The 16,858-nt window shown below is 40.1% G+C and overlaps 1 protein-coding gene across 1 annotated transcript; it reads left to right on the top strand.

Moving 5' to 3' along the window:
- The first annotated feature begins 5,162 nt into the window (after positions 1-5,162).
- LOC143026019 (uncharacterized) lies at positions 5,163-9,712 on the top strand. Its single transcript, XM_076186008.1, has 3 exons — positions 5,163-6,128; positions 8,408-9,289; positions 9,602-9,712. The coding sequence occupies exons 1-3, from the start codon at positions 5,163-5,165 to the stop codon at positions 9,710-9,712; spliced, it is 1,959 nt and encodes a 652-aa protein (XP_076042123.1).
- Positions 9,713-16,858: the final 7,146 nt, after the last annotated feature.

Consider the following 16,858-nt stretch of genomic DNA (forward strand, 5'->3'; position numbering starts at 1 on the left):
GTCTTTTAAGGCAATAGAAAGTGTGTTGCCTAGTGTTATTTCATTGAGGGGGAATACTCTTGTAGTCATTCGGTGGGGGATACTTTTTAGGAGGAGGTTTTTTAAGGCAATAGAAAGTATAGTCTTTAGTTTACCTAAGGGGAAGAGGTTTGGGGTAACCTTATTGTTGGCTGCGTCAATGAGATCGAGTACAAACACATGGTCGTAGTGTCTAACCATGTTTATGCGTTTGGTTACTTCATTGACTTTGTGTAGTATGTGAACATTTACAGGTCATGGAGTCGGGAGGATTGAGCGAGAGAGTATTCGTGAAGTTGGGGGAAACGGTCTAATAAAGTGTTAATTGAGTCTGCTAAGTGCTGTGAGTTTTGGAAATTCAGTAGGACAAGTTTCCCCCTTTTATTTATTCTAGAGGTAATTTTGTCAATCCGGTGTTGTACTCGTATGTTTGCTATGTCATCTTCTGCGGCAATGCCGAATTGGGACTTAGAAATGAAACCCATAAAGTTCATGTGTCCTCTCTTTTTTCTGAAAGAGGCATGGTGGCATTATGTGTCATGATTTGTCATGATGTGTCCCCGTTCAAATGTAGAGAGTTGGAGGGTTATTGTGTTTAGTTTGTCGGAGATTGAATAGAACATGCGGTCTCTTAATTCTGAAGAGTTTGTCGTGGGACTGGGGTGTTTGAAGGTGGTATGGAAATAGTTTGATATTGTGTACGTTAGTCTTCGTATTGACTCTAGGTCTGTGTGTGGCTTTGTAGTGTCTAACTTCATTTGGACCGTGATCGTGTCTCGAATAACCATTACCTGTTCCATGGGGGGAGACGATCGCGACTGGGATCATTCTCGATGGGTTATCACAAGAGAAAGCTGCGACGACGCATATGGGGAGGAGAGGTAGGGGTGTCCTAGAAGTGTGAGAGTGTAGTTAGGTATTTTACTTCTGAATGTATTTCTGTTTGACTATCTGTTGTTGCGAGTGTATGGGCGAGTGTATGGGTGCATGATTTTTCCTGGTGAACACGATCTGAAGGGGAAAAAATGGAAAAGGTTTTTATATAGTGGGAAAGAGTTTGGTGAATAGGGATTGTGATCACTTTCCACTTAGGTAAGCATGGCGTCCTGCCACCTGAGGAAGGAAGAATCTGGATTGTTATAGAGAATTACTGCCTGGAGCGTAGTGACATGTTAAAGGTAGGGGGTTGAAATTTCTTGATTGTGAATGGGTGATGTGGGGTGCTGGGTGGAGGTCGGTTTGGAAGGAAACCGTGTCTGTCTAGGATGGAATTGGTATCTAGTGTTGATTTGATTGGTTTTAGTTTCCATGTCCTGCGAGGAGGGTGTCGTCTGATGGGTCTATAAGGTGGTAGTTGTTGTTGCCTACTAGTATTTCTGCTAATACAAAGGAGCCAAAAAACTTTGTTTTAATTTTTTTTATCTGTTGTGGTGTTTAAGCATGACAACGTCACCTGGAGTGAGAGTTAAGGATCGAGAATGTTTATGTTGTTTCATTCGATTTTTTTTATTTTTATTTTTTAACTTCTATCTGGATCAAGTGCATGGCGAGTTCTACGCAATTTGTGTAATCTTCTATGTTGTATAGAAGAGGATGGAGTTTCTCCAGTATGTCATAAGGCATATGGAGGGGTTGACCGAAAACTATGAAATGGGGGAGTTCTTTGTTGCGGCATTTATAGAGCCATTAATGCTGGCCTGTACTTGTGGGAGCCAATCTTCCCACGTGTCGCAAAGACACTCTTGGAGGACTTCGAGGATTTTTCTGTTTGTTCTCTCTACAAGTCCATTTCCTTGTGGATGCTATGTTGTGGCATATATCCTGTTGTCTGAGTGGGAGAATGTATCATGGTCTGAACATTGTCTGAATTGGTGGTTGGGCATGAAGATGAGTTGGTGGTCCTGTTGTTAGCAGTCCCTATCTGAATGGTTATAGGAGTTATTTAAGGAACAGTAGGTATGACTTTGGTTGCTTGATGACCTTTGGGGTCTCATCTGGTTATTACACACATTAGCTGAGTGGTTGTAGGAGTTGCTGGATATATTATATGTTGTATGTGTGGGGGTCCTGATTGATTGTTGGGCCCTGCAGTCAGCATCTGAGTGTGAAGTTGTGTTGTGATTGGAACACACTGTATTTTGTCTTGGGCGTTGTCCGCAGTCCCGAGTATTGTGGGAATTAGATGTGTGAAATCACACCAGGTGGTGCCAAGGTGGTTATTAATTGCTTTTGTGTTACGGGGGTTAGAGTGGACCGGTGTGTTGTTTTCGGAAGAGATTGCATTTACGAGTATTCTGGCTGGTTGGGCTTTGCCGAATCTATCTATCCCACATTTGTCTGTTATGTCAAGGATGTATTAAGATAGGGAGGTATCATTTATATCAGTGTCAACTCGCTGGGCCTCTCTCTCACACCTTATGCCACTTCTTCTCCATTGACATAGTTCACACCGTGGTTATTAAGTGAGACCCATTGGGAGGAAGTATTGGGTGATGCTCTGGTTGTTTTTAAAACCTCTTATACTTATGCCACGATAGAGTAGAAGGAGGAGGAGGAGGGGCGGGGGTTGCGCATGAACTCTAGGAATTTGAATAGTTAAATGAAAATTATTCTGAGGCCTACCACTGAATAGTTTCCCAAGTTCTGAGCAATATTCCGTGTATGAGAGACCGGATTCTATTTTCAATTCTAAGAGACGTGCAAGTTTCTTAAACATGAGGATCAAAGTGATTATTAAAGATTGTAATTTTGTGTTGGTCCCGGGTTATGTTATTGTTAGCGAAATGGACTTACCATGCTGCGATATAGACTGTAATGGTAATGCCACTTGCTTTAGAAAAAGTGGGAATGTCAGTATTTGTGGTTGAGGGGGTATAGTGGTTATGGATTAGTGTAGGGGTGTTTGGGGATGGTGTGTTTGGGGATGGGTAATGAATGATTATCTGAGAAGTACTGGATTGGCTAGTGATTTGGACTGTGGTTGGGTCTGTTTGGGTTTAATTTGCATCCTGAACGGTACTAATTTTTTTCTTTTCTTTTCTTTTTTTTCTTTTTGGGGGGGGGGTTGTTTAGGGCATTGGGAAGGCTTTGAGTTATGTCTTCCCGTGATTTGCATATGTTCATAAAGCTTTGATCAACTGATGCGACTAGGTTCCTAGCCGCAGGACGTGAACGGGTGGTGTGTGACATTTTTGTAGGTGAAAAAAAATAGTTATATGATATTATGTTTTAGAATAGAAAACGAGGAGCAGAAAATGAAGATTACGTTTACCTAATTGTCACGTTTCCAGATGTATTATTTTTGGGGGGTAATTACCTCAGGTAGTTTGTTCATAGAAATTGAAATATTATGAGGGATATTGTCTTGAAAAAGTGGTTTCAGAAAATACTAAAATTTGACTGCAAATAACTTAATTTCTGAAGAGATATGCCCATCTGATTTTAAGCAAGTTTTTAAAGGAAACCTTTGAGCCGATGGCTCGTCCCGGGCTTGGACTGGGATGAGGATGAGGGGGTTGCTGAGGCGTCGTGGAAAGGTAATTGGCCGTGCGTGGGTCGGAGCACTTGTCGATGTCAGATGACAGGTGCGAATCGTAAGGCTCGGTATAAGTTGGCACCGGCTCTCCAATGGTCTGCCCCCTGATGGTGGTGTCGTGGTGGTGCTGTCCTTCAGGTGATAAATCAGCTGGGTAGGTCGGGAGGTGACCTCGAGTTGACTTGAGTCGTCTGGAGAATGGATCTGCTCGCGGCCTTGAGTCAGCACCAACTGGGAGGGAGGGTTTGTATCTCCCTCTCGGGTTGGTGGTTGTTGTGTTGGCACTAATTAGTGCCAATCATATGCACTATGATGTTGTTGTCAGGGGTGGTAGTGTGGGTGATTGTTGCCTACGAAGACTAACAAAATTACTTAGCGCTGTACATGCACTCGGATTTAACAATATTCTTGTTAACGGGGTCGAGAGTGACAGGTCTTGCTGACGCGGTAAGTCACTGAGTCGTCGTTGTGAACTAAAGTTTTTCACTTGGTCGCACTAAGGCACTTGTGACCGAACTGGTAATGTTCCTTCATTATGTCGGAGTTGAATGTAAGCTTGTTTGTTGTAACACAAGGCACAGCACACACTAGTCTCTGAAGAGGGTTAGATAGTTTTTTTGCTGCAACCAGTGAACACAGGTTCGTGTATTCTAATCCAAAGTTAGTAAAAGTTATATCCTTCTTCTAGACTTTAGAAATACACGACGTAGACTCTCCATGAATCCACGTTCACACGTTCACCTGTAACTGGTCATGTGATGGTATGGTCGCCTATGGGCGTGGATGCGTGTTTGATCGTATGTGTGTTATGGTGTAGTTTTCCGTGGGTGATGTTACAATATGTAAGGTTACACATATTCCTACGACTTGTTTGGGTAAGGCTGAAATGTGTGCTATAATGAAAATATGGCAGTGTACATCATTATAAAAAGCAATATATGTAATGCTAATGTAGTAAGCACATGTAAGATGGTTTACATTTATAATACATATCTGTGCTGCAATGTGTAGAATATGTCAAGAGAACCGGGAGCCACACCTGAGCGGAGATAATTGACTGAAGGATTGACAGATTGACGGATTATGTCCAAACACGGACAATTGGTTTAATTAACGGATTTCTGCGTAGTGTGGGTTAAGGAAAGGGTTGGCGAAAGGAAACAAGCCATAAGGCACTCATTACAGCCTATTTCGTATTTGAGGTGAATTTTATGTATAAACGTTTATATAGGGTATGTATGTTTATGCTGTCATAATAGTGTTCCTGAAGATGTAAGGACACTGGTAATATCCTCTTCCTAGGCATATATACAGATCTATGGTACAGCAGAAGGGGATGAGGTGTTGGGTATCAGGGTTATGTGAGGTCCATTTTCTAGAAGCTTGGGCCTTCAGTTCATTCAGGAGTGGGTGTAACATTGCCTTCACCATTTGTGTTTGTGTTTCATGTTAGAATAATATCAATATTATTGTAAGCGTAGTTCACTCAGGTATTTTTCATATCTTTTCGAACCTCGCTTTCTCACTATTTGTGATGATCAGAAAGTAACCTCAAGACAACCATTGGAAAAAAAATGCTTGTTCCTTTCCTTTTCGCATCACTCTGTCCATGGTTTGGTCATCCCTCCCATGCGAGAGAGTTTATCTTAAGAGAAAAGATACTGACTTTGATGTTAAATCCCTACAGAATTCCCAGCATGCATCAAACACGGAGGGGAAAGTGCCAAAACAACACCTGTTGGAGTCCCCGGATCACTTTCTGATCGAAGAACCTGACTTTTGCGACCGCCATCCAGACCTACAAATCATTGGTTACATTAACTCCAACATCAGTGCAGTAACAAAACGAAACATGACCAGGATGACTTGGGCCAACAGGAATCTTCTGAAAGAACACAATATCGACATGGCTGTGGTGTTCATTGTGGGCAAGCCCAAGAACGAGGAGGAAGATAGGATCGTCCAGGAGGAGAGTCAACGCTACGGGGACCTCGTGCAAGGAAACTTTTACAATGAGAAGTTTTTATCCGACAAGATCCTGTCAGCGATGGTCTGGATCAGTCGTCACTGTTCCAGTGTTCCCTGGACTTTGCATGCAGATGACGACGTCCTTGTCGACCCCTTCCTTCTCAAGGCCAAGATAACAGAGATACAGACGGTGGGTGTGGTCGACCACTTCTACTGCCACATTTTCAACAACACGCAAGTAGCGAGGGAAGGGGAGTGGAGGGTGGCCCCCGAGAACTTCTCCAAAGAGGTCTACCCGACGTACTGCTCTGGTTCCATGTGGTTCGTCCCGACGCCAGTGGTTCCTCGGCTTCTGGAAGCGAGCAGGACGGTAGACTATGTGTGGGTGGACGATGTCTATCTGACAGGAATAGTCGCCGAGGAGGCTGGCGTTGGTCATACCCACGTGAGATTCAACTCGCACTGGAAGTTCCATGGCATCAATGGTAGTGGTATTGATAAGAAGTTGGTGTGGGCAGATTCCAGTATTGACCGTGAGTACTGGTGGCAGAGGATCATCCAGCACCAAAAGATCAAAATGAGGAAGCCCTGGAAGGATGACCCAAACGTGAGTACTTTGTATTTATCTGCACATAAAACGTAGGCTTCCTGTACTTGTGCTAAAAATATTTCCATCTAGTTTTCTACCTCTGACATCTCTTGAACTGAGGTTTCGAGTTAGTCGAACATATTTCAATTAAAGTCACCGTTTGCCCTTGCCCTTAGAAATATTCTCAACTCCTTCGCTGCGCAGTGTAATTGTTTTTCTCGTCTGAATAAAGCCATCATACGACAGCCAGGACAAATGCGTAACTCGTGGATAGTAGTGATGAAGTTAAAAGTGTTTTCATTGAAATATCATAGGACTGGTTTAGTTCGAAAGAAGCGGACGATCTACGAACGCGGATACTGGGAAAAGGACACTGACACTTGGGCATGGATACATCTTTAGGCTTCGCCCCGTCGACCTTTGATGAAAATAAAACATGTCCTCCCTCATAAATTAGGAATGTGTTGATTGGAACTCAGAAAATAACATCCTCATCTGTGCTACGCCCTCTGTATAAATTTCTCACATATACATGTGATTATCCAGAAGATCCACAAGGGGAATGATGAACTAGGACCGAGCGCTTTCGCCTTATTAGGGCATCTTCAGAGTACAAAAGTGCGTATACATATGACAGGGGAAGCATGTAGCAGTGAGAGATCTCTGTCTTGCATGACCTGCCACAATGTCTCTCTCAGGTGATGTGACCTGAGACAGACCACCCGCTGCTACCTGCTTCTCCAATTCCTACCCTGCCATCTTTATATGCGCTTTTATTAATCCTACTTTTGTACTCTGAAGATGGCCTAATGAGACGAAAGCACTCTGTTAGTTCATTATTCTCCTCGTGAATTTTCTGTGTTTTTGGAGTCATGTTTGTGTGATTTTTGCTGCACATGTATATTCGCATATGTAATGATAAGTGTTGCCTCAGATTTCCCTAACTGGCAACCCGTTGCATTACAATCGAGATGATGATGATGATGATGATGATGATGATGATGATGATGATGATGATGATGATGATGATGATGCAGAAGGAAACTGTCGCTTGGTGTCAACTCTCCATATTTGAAAAGGTGCAGAAAGTGCAGTCGAGGTTATTAGAATAATTATTAATTTGTTCATAATAACCAGAGCTTCTACCCATGGGACAGTATTGAACCAAAGAGATGGAGCCAGAGAGATGGTAATGGAGAATTTTAAAAACGGTGATAAAAGATGTACAGTAAAAGTTAAAACTGGCCAGCATTCTTTCTTATTGGGAATTAGTCTCCAGTCACAAAAGAATATTGAGTGAATGGTCAGTTGACGTGTCACTAAATTCCCTAAAATATTGACATCGGGAAACGTATGCAATTAATACACACACACACACACACACACACACACACACACATATATATATATATATATATATATATATATATATATATACATACACACACACACACACACACACACACACACACACACTATAGCTGACATTACACAAAGATTTACGCCCATACGCGCTCAAAGTGGTCACGGATGCAGACTTCAGACAAGATAACAAAAAACATATACATATATATATATGTGTGTGTGTGTGTGTGTGTGTGTGTGTGTGTGTGTGTGTGTGTGTGTGTGTGTGTGTGTGTGTGTGTGTGTGTGTGTGTGTGTGTGTGTGTGTGTATATATAAACAGTTTATAAGGTCCACCTTGGACCATGCAAGCCCAGCATGGGTAACGCCTGTCTCAGACACACATCACAACTCAAAAGCCACACAAAACAATGGACTGCGAACATCTCAACATGCACGGCACACAACACATAGCATCCGCTAAATCAAACCTACAACACTCATTACAGTATGTAAAAGACCATCTGCCAACACTCGCATACATCAGGTACTTAGGAGGACACCACTAAAGCCCCTTCCCACACCATCAGTACACAAACTTGAGACCAAAACTAGATAGAGTTGAAAGAATACACAGAAAAAGGTTATGCTGTGGCCACCACATAATAGAATACATTAGACAACGCAATACACGACATATTATTCCTCCTCTGTCAGTTTGTCTCACAGCACTTATTGCACTGGATTTGCAGCACATAAAGATAAGCACAACATATCGTGTAGATGACCTTTGGTAGGACGCCGAGGGAGCGATCATTTTCTTCCGTAAATCTTCTTTCGTATTTTTCAACGACTCGTTTTGACTGCAAAAAATAATCGTATAAAAAATTGAACCCACATTTAACAGGTATTCCAATGTTTTGTCACCGTTCTTATCTTGTCTTCCCTTCTTAGGCCAACCCTGTCTTGCCAAGACGATTGAACGATGTACCTTTCGGCCAGCCTCCAACTATCCCCACCAGATTTTTAATCGAGGAAGCAGACTTCTGCACTAAGGAACGCAATCCACGTCTCCGCATCATAGGCTTCGTGATCTCGAGCATCTCGGCCGTTGAGAAGAGAGCCATAACAAGGCGCACATGGGCCAGTTCGGACATCTCGAGAAAGTATGGCATCAGAATGGCCGTCGTCTTTATTGTGGGCAGGACCAAGAGCAAGAAGGAAGAACAGATCCTGAAGGAGGAGAGTCTCCGTTACCACGACATGGTCCAAGGTGACTTTGAGGACTATTACAACCTCTTGACGTACAAGACACTTGCAAGTCTGGTCTGGGTCCATCGGCATTGCAGCCATGTTCCCTGGATCTTCAAGGCCGACGACGATATCTTACTCAACGACTTCTTGCTCAACGAGAAGATCAACGACATCGAGACCCTAGGCGTAAGACAACAATTCTACTGTTCCATCCACCCGAACTCTGCGGTCCAACGAAAAGGAAGGTGGAACGTGCTACCTGAGGAGTTCCCGGAGAATAAATATCCGACTTACTGTGATGGTCCCATGTGGTTCATGCCTACAAACTTGGTGCCACGCCTCCTGACCGTCGCCCAAACTACCAATTTCCTACACATCGAGGACGCGTATGTGACGGGGCTATTGGCCAGGGAAGCCGGCATCGGACACGTGTCCCTCTATTTCAAATATTTTTGGTGCTTTGTAGGGCCCATTGTCGAGAAGGACTTTGACAAGGTCCTCATCTGGGAGTTCCGCCGAAAAGAGCGTCTCGATTCTTGGCCGAAGCTCGTCCAGTATCATTTAAGTAAGAGGAGTAAGAAAGTAAGGAGTTGATGTTTTTTTTTTTTTTTAATGTTAAGACATCTGCTACTGTTTAACAGTGAATATAGTTGCAGCACTAGCTGAATAGGCAATACATCCACCATTCCTGACTACACTTAGAAAAACGAGTTCATGAACAACTTCCCTATTTCTGTGGTGGCGGTATCAGGCGACAAAGAAAGTGACAGTTCTTTTTAGTGAGTGAAAGGACATAGTGGATTGTTTACACCTACATCCAAGGTTGTTGTTTGCTTACTGCGGTCTTCTAATCCATAAGTTGAAATTCGCTTGATCCCCGATAAATGTAAGCAGTATCAAGTTCTCCTTGCTGACTGTGTATGTTTTCATAACACAAGACTTCTCCAGAACGCTTATTTCTTCAAGAAATGGCCATCGTTAAGAATAGAAAGTGATTCTCAGTAAGAGGGGGGGTGAAAAATCACAGAGTAGGAGGTAAATATTGCCAAATCAAATCTTAGTTCTGTAATACACCATACTTGGCCGTATTCTGTATTCTTGCATGTATGTATAAAAGTGAAATATTTATTTCTTGATGTGAGTGTTTTTTCTGCAGATCGTTAGTATTAAATATATTGATAAATTTTCTGGTTTTTCTGTGTCTTTATGTTAGTTTTGTGTGGGAATTCACATGAGGTAGCCCCCAAATTATTTTCGTATTTTCTCTCTATTGTGTAATGTTATATGATAGTTTCAGCAGTGTTCAGGATTACATTGAGAGTTTGCGGTATTATTTTAGTAAGACTAACGTGACTTAACAACATCGATAGGGTCAAAAACATTAAGTCTGTGAAACGAGTCTGTAAAGGGAACAAGTTTTAGTGTATAATTTTCAGTGCTTGATTTTGTTCCTTTTTGTTGTTTGTATATAGATATAGATATAGATATAGGAAAAAATTATAATGGCATACAATGGTAGTGTAAGTTGGAAAGCAGGTTCAGACAGTGTAAAGAGATTTGCCTTCTCAACAGTGTTCCAATTAGATGGCTGATGAAACCTTCCCATAACCATAGGAGAAGCCCATCTTCCCACTACTGCCGAGAGAGGGTGGCACGTTGTGGGATGTTCTTTATGGTGTTGTAGCAGGCTTAAAGGCTGCAAAAATTGGGATAGTTGACCACTGGGTTATTTATTGACTGAACTAGGACTGATTTACATGCAGCCCAGGATCTGCATTTATACTGCAGGTAGTTGAGCTACCCGGGGTGTACAAGTGCACTGGGTTAGGTCAGGTCTACCGGTGACGAGAGCAGTGATGACACCCAAGGGAGGATGCGGGAGATGGTGAAGGTAGTCGCGCTCTGCATGTGGCTTGTAGTGAGGTCAGATTAGGTCGCGTCGTCCGCGTGACCTCAAGTAATCTGTACAATATCTCCTTCTCAAAATTTCTTTGGCTTCAGAGGGCGTCCCACTAGCGAGAATTGGATGGATGGCGTGTCATTGGTGTCGAGGTAGGCCAGTTTCAAGAGGTCAATAGAGACCCAGTCTGGCTTGCCGGAGATAGAGATGTAGAAAGTCTATTCTTTCCGTTCGAGGACGAGGTGAGGACCAGTGTAGGGTTGCGTGAATGGTGGTGTGTGTGGATCGGTCCTAAGAAAGACGTGCGTAGAAGTGTGGTGATCCTTTGGGAGGTAGCCCTTGACTTCCTGGGCAAATTTACTTAGGGATCGCCGCAGCAGCTACAGGTTCTGGGGACACTCTTGTAGAGGGTGGAGGGAAGTATACTGTAGGTACGACGAGGGGCTGGCCGAGGACCATCTCCGCTGGAGACACGTTGAGGTCGTCCTTGATGGCTGTCCGGAGGCAAAGGAGCATCCATGGTAGTTGAGGCAGCCAGGAGTCGTCGTTGTTGCAACGTTTCATAAGAGATGTCTTGAAAGAGCGGTGAGTTCGTTCGACCATGCTGTTGGCTGTAGAGTTGTATGAGGTAATGTGGTTGTTTGCGATACCCAGAAGTTCGGCGAGAAACTACTACAGCCGCGACGTGAAAGATGTTCCTCGGTAGGGTGAGATATGCTCCGACAGACCGAATCTGACAATCCATCCACTGAGAAGGGTTGTGGTGCAGGACGCGGCAGTGGCGTCCTTCATGGGGAAGGCCTCCAACCAGCGAGTCGATCTGTCAGCGGCAGTGAAAAGGTAGCAATGGTCTTCTGACGGAGGGAGCTGGCCGACGACGTCAAAATGGATAAGAAAATGCGTAGTTGAAAGTGTGTATGTATATACGTGCATGCGTGTAGCGGGCGTGAATCTTCTAGAACAATCAAAATGCCATTCTGCTTACATAATTAATCATTAATTATTTTGTAATGCGAAAGTTGAATAAATGAGATAGATTATTAATATTATCAAAATTTGAATTATTGTATAACTGAGATTGAATGTATGTAAAATTTCTGTGTGCAAGGAATGATTGTGGAAAATTTAAATAAAATAGGCAACTGTTTTGGGCACACCATCCCAGCGTGAAATAGCGTCACGCAGTCAGACAGAGACAAGCGAGCGGTCGAGTGAGTGACATTACGAGTGAGTGAGAGATAGGTATTTGTTTAATTGCCTGCGACTTAAAGTAAATTTGTGAAGTGAACACTCCATCGTTTCTTTACCACCTTTATTGAATCTACAATATTTGTTCTTTTTTATGTCAAACTTCCCATCAAAATACAAAGCAGTAGTTTTCTTATCTCCAAAGCATGCAGATTCAGTAAAATTATTCCTTAACTTCTGTTGTGCCCTCCAGACTTTGTGATGGTCAACCACATGGAAGTTGCTTCCGAATTTATAATACCATAGTCGAATAGGGTTGCACTACTAATAGCAGCAGCAGATTTATTTAACACAGAATACAGGTCTACTTCCATGAAAGTTGTCGGTATTGGTATGATATTTTTTGTTCTTGCAAACACTTTCTTCCATTCATCATCACAAATGTCAAATGACGAGATTTCTTCATCCAAGACTTCGTCCGAAATTGTATTTTTCTCTTCCCTCTTCTCTCTTTTTCTTTGTGTCTATTCTCTTCTTTCCTGAATCCGACTTTCACTAATTTTCTTTTTTTAACCATTTGAATTGTTTTTACATTCACTCCTCCAGTTTTCATGTGACGTGGAACTTTCATGTTATTTTCACACTTGCACTCCAAGAGATCAGAACACTGGCAGCCTTCTATATAAAAGAAATTATCCAATGATAAGATAAACTTCTTACTCTTAGTAGGATTCATTCCTTGTTTTGATCCCGCAGACACTTCTTCCACCAGCTGGAGCAGTTTGGTTTTAACATTCTTGAAGGTCTGAACTGAAATACTGTTTCTTTTTTTCAAATATCTGTAAGAGCCTCAGATACTTCAGGAATAACATCCTCGTTGCTCTTGTATCTATTGTTTTTTACAAACTGAATATATCTTCCAACCTGTTGTTTTGTTGGCAGCTCATAATGAGGAAGTTCTGGGAGTAGGAAACCAAAGACACTGTGGCTTGTTGATGTTCATAACCTGTGATGCCAATGAAATATACTGAGTGCTAAATTACATCACAATTACTCCTACATTTGATAAGGCAGCTAGTCTGAGGGAGCCATAGCCTAATAGGGACAATACTTTACCTAATAAAAATAATAATTACCCTTTACTCACTTTTTTTTTACTACCTTGCCAAATTAATATAACCTTCCCATCTTTTTAACATAACTAATCCTTACCACAACCAAGAAAGTTATGGGTAGAGTAAAAAATAACAACTAATAAGAAACAGCTTGACACAAGGATGCGAGATACGTGATAGGTCAACTGCAGTAAAGATATTAATGACTAGGAGGCATAGGGAGTGAATCTATAACATTGTATTAAAAGAGGTGAAGCCATATCCTTCCATAGGAAATATTCTGTAAGCATCTCGTAAATTCGTCATATATCGATTAATAATGCCCTCCGAGTACTCTACAAACAAGGAATTCCTAAATCTATAATTGCTAAAACTTTAGATACATCATAAATTAAAATGCAAATTTTCTTCATATAAGAAAAATTTCCATTTCTAGCTCCAGAGACGAAAACTATAATAAGTAAATACAACCAGCCTTAATCGTAAGGAGAAGATCATTTTAAGCAAATTTTGGCAGCAAAAAAGGGGATACTTATTTTCATTCTTTTATGTATATATATATATTAATATATATATGTATATATATATGTATACATATATATATATATGTATATTGGAAAACAGTGAACACCAGATTCAATTGAAGGGTTTATTTGCCCGACGTTTCGATTCCCGTCCAGGAATCGTCTTCAGGGGGTATAACGGTTACAAGAATGTGAACTTATGAATCGCTGAAATGGTAAACCTGGGAAAGGTTCACCCTTTCAGTCAATTGTACAACGCATACAATACAATAATAAAATAAAATAAAATAACATACAATAAAAATAATAAAATACATTACAATACCCATTACAATAAAATAAAAATAAAAATAAAAGTTACAATTTTGAACATAAAACAAACGGAGAAAAAGTGACCACAGGTGACACATAGTAAACAACAACAGGACAAAGAGTAAATAGAAGTGGACCAAATGTCCGCACTGAAGAATCAGGAACAAACGACTAAATTAAAAACAAAAATGCACTACAAAATACAAATAAAATACATGGCTGTGAACAAAAACAAAAGTAGCAAAAAGACTCTAGCGTAACGTTGTGTTACGCTAGAGTCTTTTTGCTACTTTTGTTTTTGTTCACAGCCATGTATTTTATTTGTATTTTGTAGTGCATTTTTGTTTTTAATTTAGTCGTTTGTTCCTGATTCTTCAGTGCGGACATTTGGTCCACTTCTATTTACTCTTTGTCCTGTTGTTGTTTACTATGTGTCACCTATGGTCACTTTTTCTCCGTTTGTTTTATGTTCAAAATTGTAACTTTTTTTTTTATTGTAATGGGTATTGTAATTTATTTTGTTATTTTTATTGCATGTTATTTTATTTTATTTTATTATTGTATTGTATGCGTTGTACAATTGACTGAAAGGGTCAACCTTTCCCAGGTTTACCATTTCAGCGATTCATAAGGAGTTCACATTCTTGTAACCGTTATACCCCCTGAAGACGATTCCTGGACGGGAATCGAAACGTCGGGCAAATAAACCCTTCAATTGAATCTGGTGTTTACTGTTTTCCAATATGGATCCCAGATTCCAAATCTTCTCTTACATTGAACAATATATATATATATATATGTGTGTGTGTGTGTGTGTGTGTGTGTGTGTGTGTGTGTGTGTGTGTGTGTGTGTGTGTGTATTTACCTAGTTGTATTTACCTAGTTGTATTTTACGGGAAGGGGAGCTATGCTCGTGGGGTCCCGTCTTCATATCTCATTTTATCTAAACTATTTTTAAATTCATGTATTGTTTTTGCACACACCACTTTCTCATCTAACTTGTTCCAACTGTTTATTACTCTGTGAGGAAAGCTGTTCTTTTTCAAGTCTCTTCTATAGCTGTCTTTTTTTATTTTCTTTCCGTGTCCTCTTGTATTTCTGTCATCCCATTTTATCAGATTCTCTCTATCAGTAATTTCTATGCCTTTCATGATTTTGTAAATAGCTATCAAATCTCCTCTCTCTCTTCTTTGCTCTAGTGTCTGTAGTTCAAGTTTTTCTAGTCTCTTCATATGATAGTTTTGAGAGTGTTGGTGCCAATTTTGTAATTGCTCTTTGTATTCTTTCAAGTATTTTTATAATTTTTTTTGTACTTGGTGACCATATCGTTGCTGCATATTCCAATCTTGGTCTTATCAGGGTGATTAGGATTTTCTTCACCATTTCTTCATCCAGGTATGTAAATGCAACTTTGATTGTTCTTATTAAATTATAAGTTTCTCCAAAAATCTTATTTATATGTTTCTCAGGTGACATATTATTCATAATGACTCCCAGGTCCTTCTCATTTTCTACTTTTTTTATTCCTTCTTCTCCCAATTTATATGCTCCTGTTATTCTGTTTTTGCTTTTTCCAAATTCTATTATACTACACTTTTTTGTATTGAACTCCATCTCCCACTTCCTACTCCATTCCTGTACTATATTTAGGTCTCTCTGTAGTGATTCACAATCTTCTTCAGTTTTCACTCTTTTCAGTAGTTTTGCATCATCTGCAAAGAAGCTCATATAGCTTTCAATTCCTTCATCCATATCATTAATATATATAACAAACATTATTGGGGCCAGAACTGTTCCCTGCGGAACACCGCTTATTACTTCATCCCATTTTGAGTGCTGGTTTCTTATCACTACTCTCATTTTTCTTTCTTGCAAAAAGTCTTCCATCCAATTTAGTAGTTTTCCCTGTATTCCTCCTTCAGTTTCTAATTTCTTAAGCAACTTCTTATGTGGTACTTTGTCAAAAGCTTTCTTTAGGTCTAGAAATGCACAGTCCGCCCATCCATCTCTTTCTTGTATTATATCTATTAGCCTTGAATAGAAACATATTAAATTGGTGACGCATGATCGTCCTTGTCTGAATCCAAATTGCCTTGGATTTAACACTTTGTTTTTTTCTAAATATTTTACCCATCTACTTTTGATAATTCTTTCACAAATTTTTGCTATTGTACTTGTTAGAGAGACTGGTCTATAGTTTGTAGGTTCTTCTTTATTTTCTCCTTTATATATAGGTACTATATTTGTTTTTTTCCAATCTTCTGGAACTTTTACTTCTTTCAAGGAACTGTTTAGTATGCTATGTATTTTGTTTGCCAGTTCATTCCTGCATTCTTTCAGAATCCAGTTTGCTATATCATTTGGTCCATGCGATTTTCTGACATCAAGATTACTCAAGTGTTTCAATATTTCATTCTTTGTTACTTCTATTTCTTCCATAGGGGGGACTTTCTCTTTCCATTCAATCTCTTCAGGTTGTATGTTCTCCCTTGTAAACACTGATTTAAAATGTTTGTTCATAATTTCTGCCATTTCCATTTCCTCAGTGTATTCAACTCCCTCTTGTCTTAATTTCTCCAAGTCTTGTTTGTTTTTCAGTTTATTGTTTACAAATCTGTAGAATAGTTTTGGTTGATCTTTACACTTTTCTATGACATCTTTTTCATATTTTCTCTTTTCCTCTCTGCACATTTGTACATATTCATTTCTATAACCGGTATATATTTTCCATTTTTCAGGTCTTCTGTCTTTTTTCCATCTGGTCCAGGCTTTGTCTCTTTTGTCTTTTAACTCCCTACAACTTTTGTTGTACCAGCATTTTACATATTCTTTTTCTTGTTTTTGTCTTGGGACATACTTTTCCACTCCTTTTTTGTAAATTTTTGTCAAAATATTCCATTTCTCTTCCACTGTTGTTTCTTCTTTGTATATTTCTTCCCAGTTTTCTTGTTGAAAGAATTCTCTTATTTTATCAAAGTTTGTTTTTTTCATACATCATTCTTCCTTTTCTATATTGCTCATTTCTTTTCATATATTTTTCTTCATTAAGTTCCAGTTCAATCAATATGTGGTCACTTTTACTTATTGGTGTTTTATATTCAATCTTGTCCAC

Source organism: Oratosquilla oratoria, chromosome 6 (genome assembly GCF_046742065.1).
Source record: "Oratosquilla oratoria isolate Oo_2021 chromosome 6, ASM4674206v1, whole genome shotgun sequence".
Lineage (NCBI taxonomy): Eukaryota > Metazoa > Arthropoda > Malacostraca > Stomatopoda > Squillidae > Oratosquilla > Oratosquilla oratoria.

What these genes read in the sequence shown, in the direction of transcription:
- LOC143026019 (XM_076186008.1), top strand. Translation starts at nt 5,163, where the DNA reads ATGGTTTGGTCATCCCTCCCATGCGAGAGAGTTTATCTTAAGAGAAAA. An exon ending in CCTGGAAGGATGACCCAAAC is followed by an intron (nt 6,129 to 8,407) that starts GTGAGTACTTTG and finishes TTCCCTTCTTAG; the next exon opens with GCCAACCCTGTCTTGCCAAG. An exon ending in TAAGTAAGAGGAGTAAGAAA is followed by an intron (nt 9,290 to 9,601) that starts GTAAGGAGTTGA and finishes AAATGTAAGCAG; the next exon opens with TATCAAGTTCTCCTTGCTGA.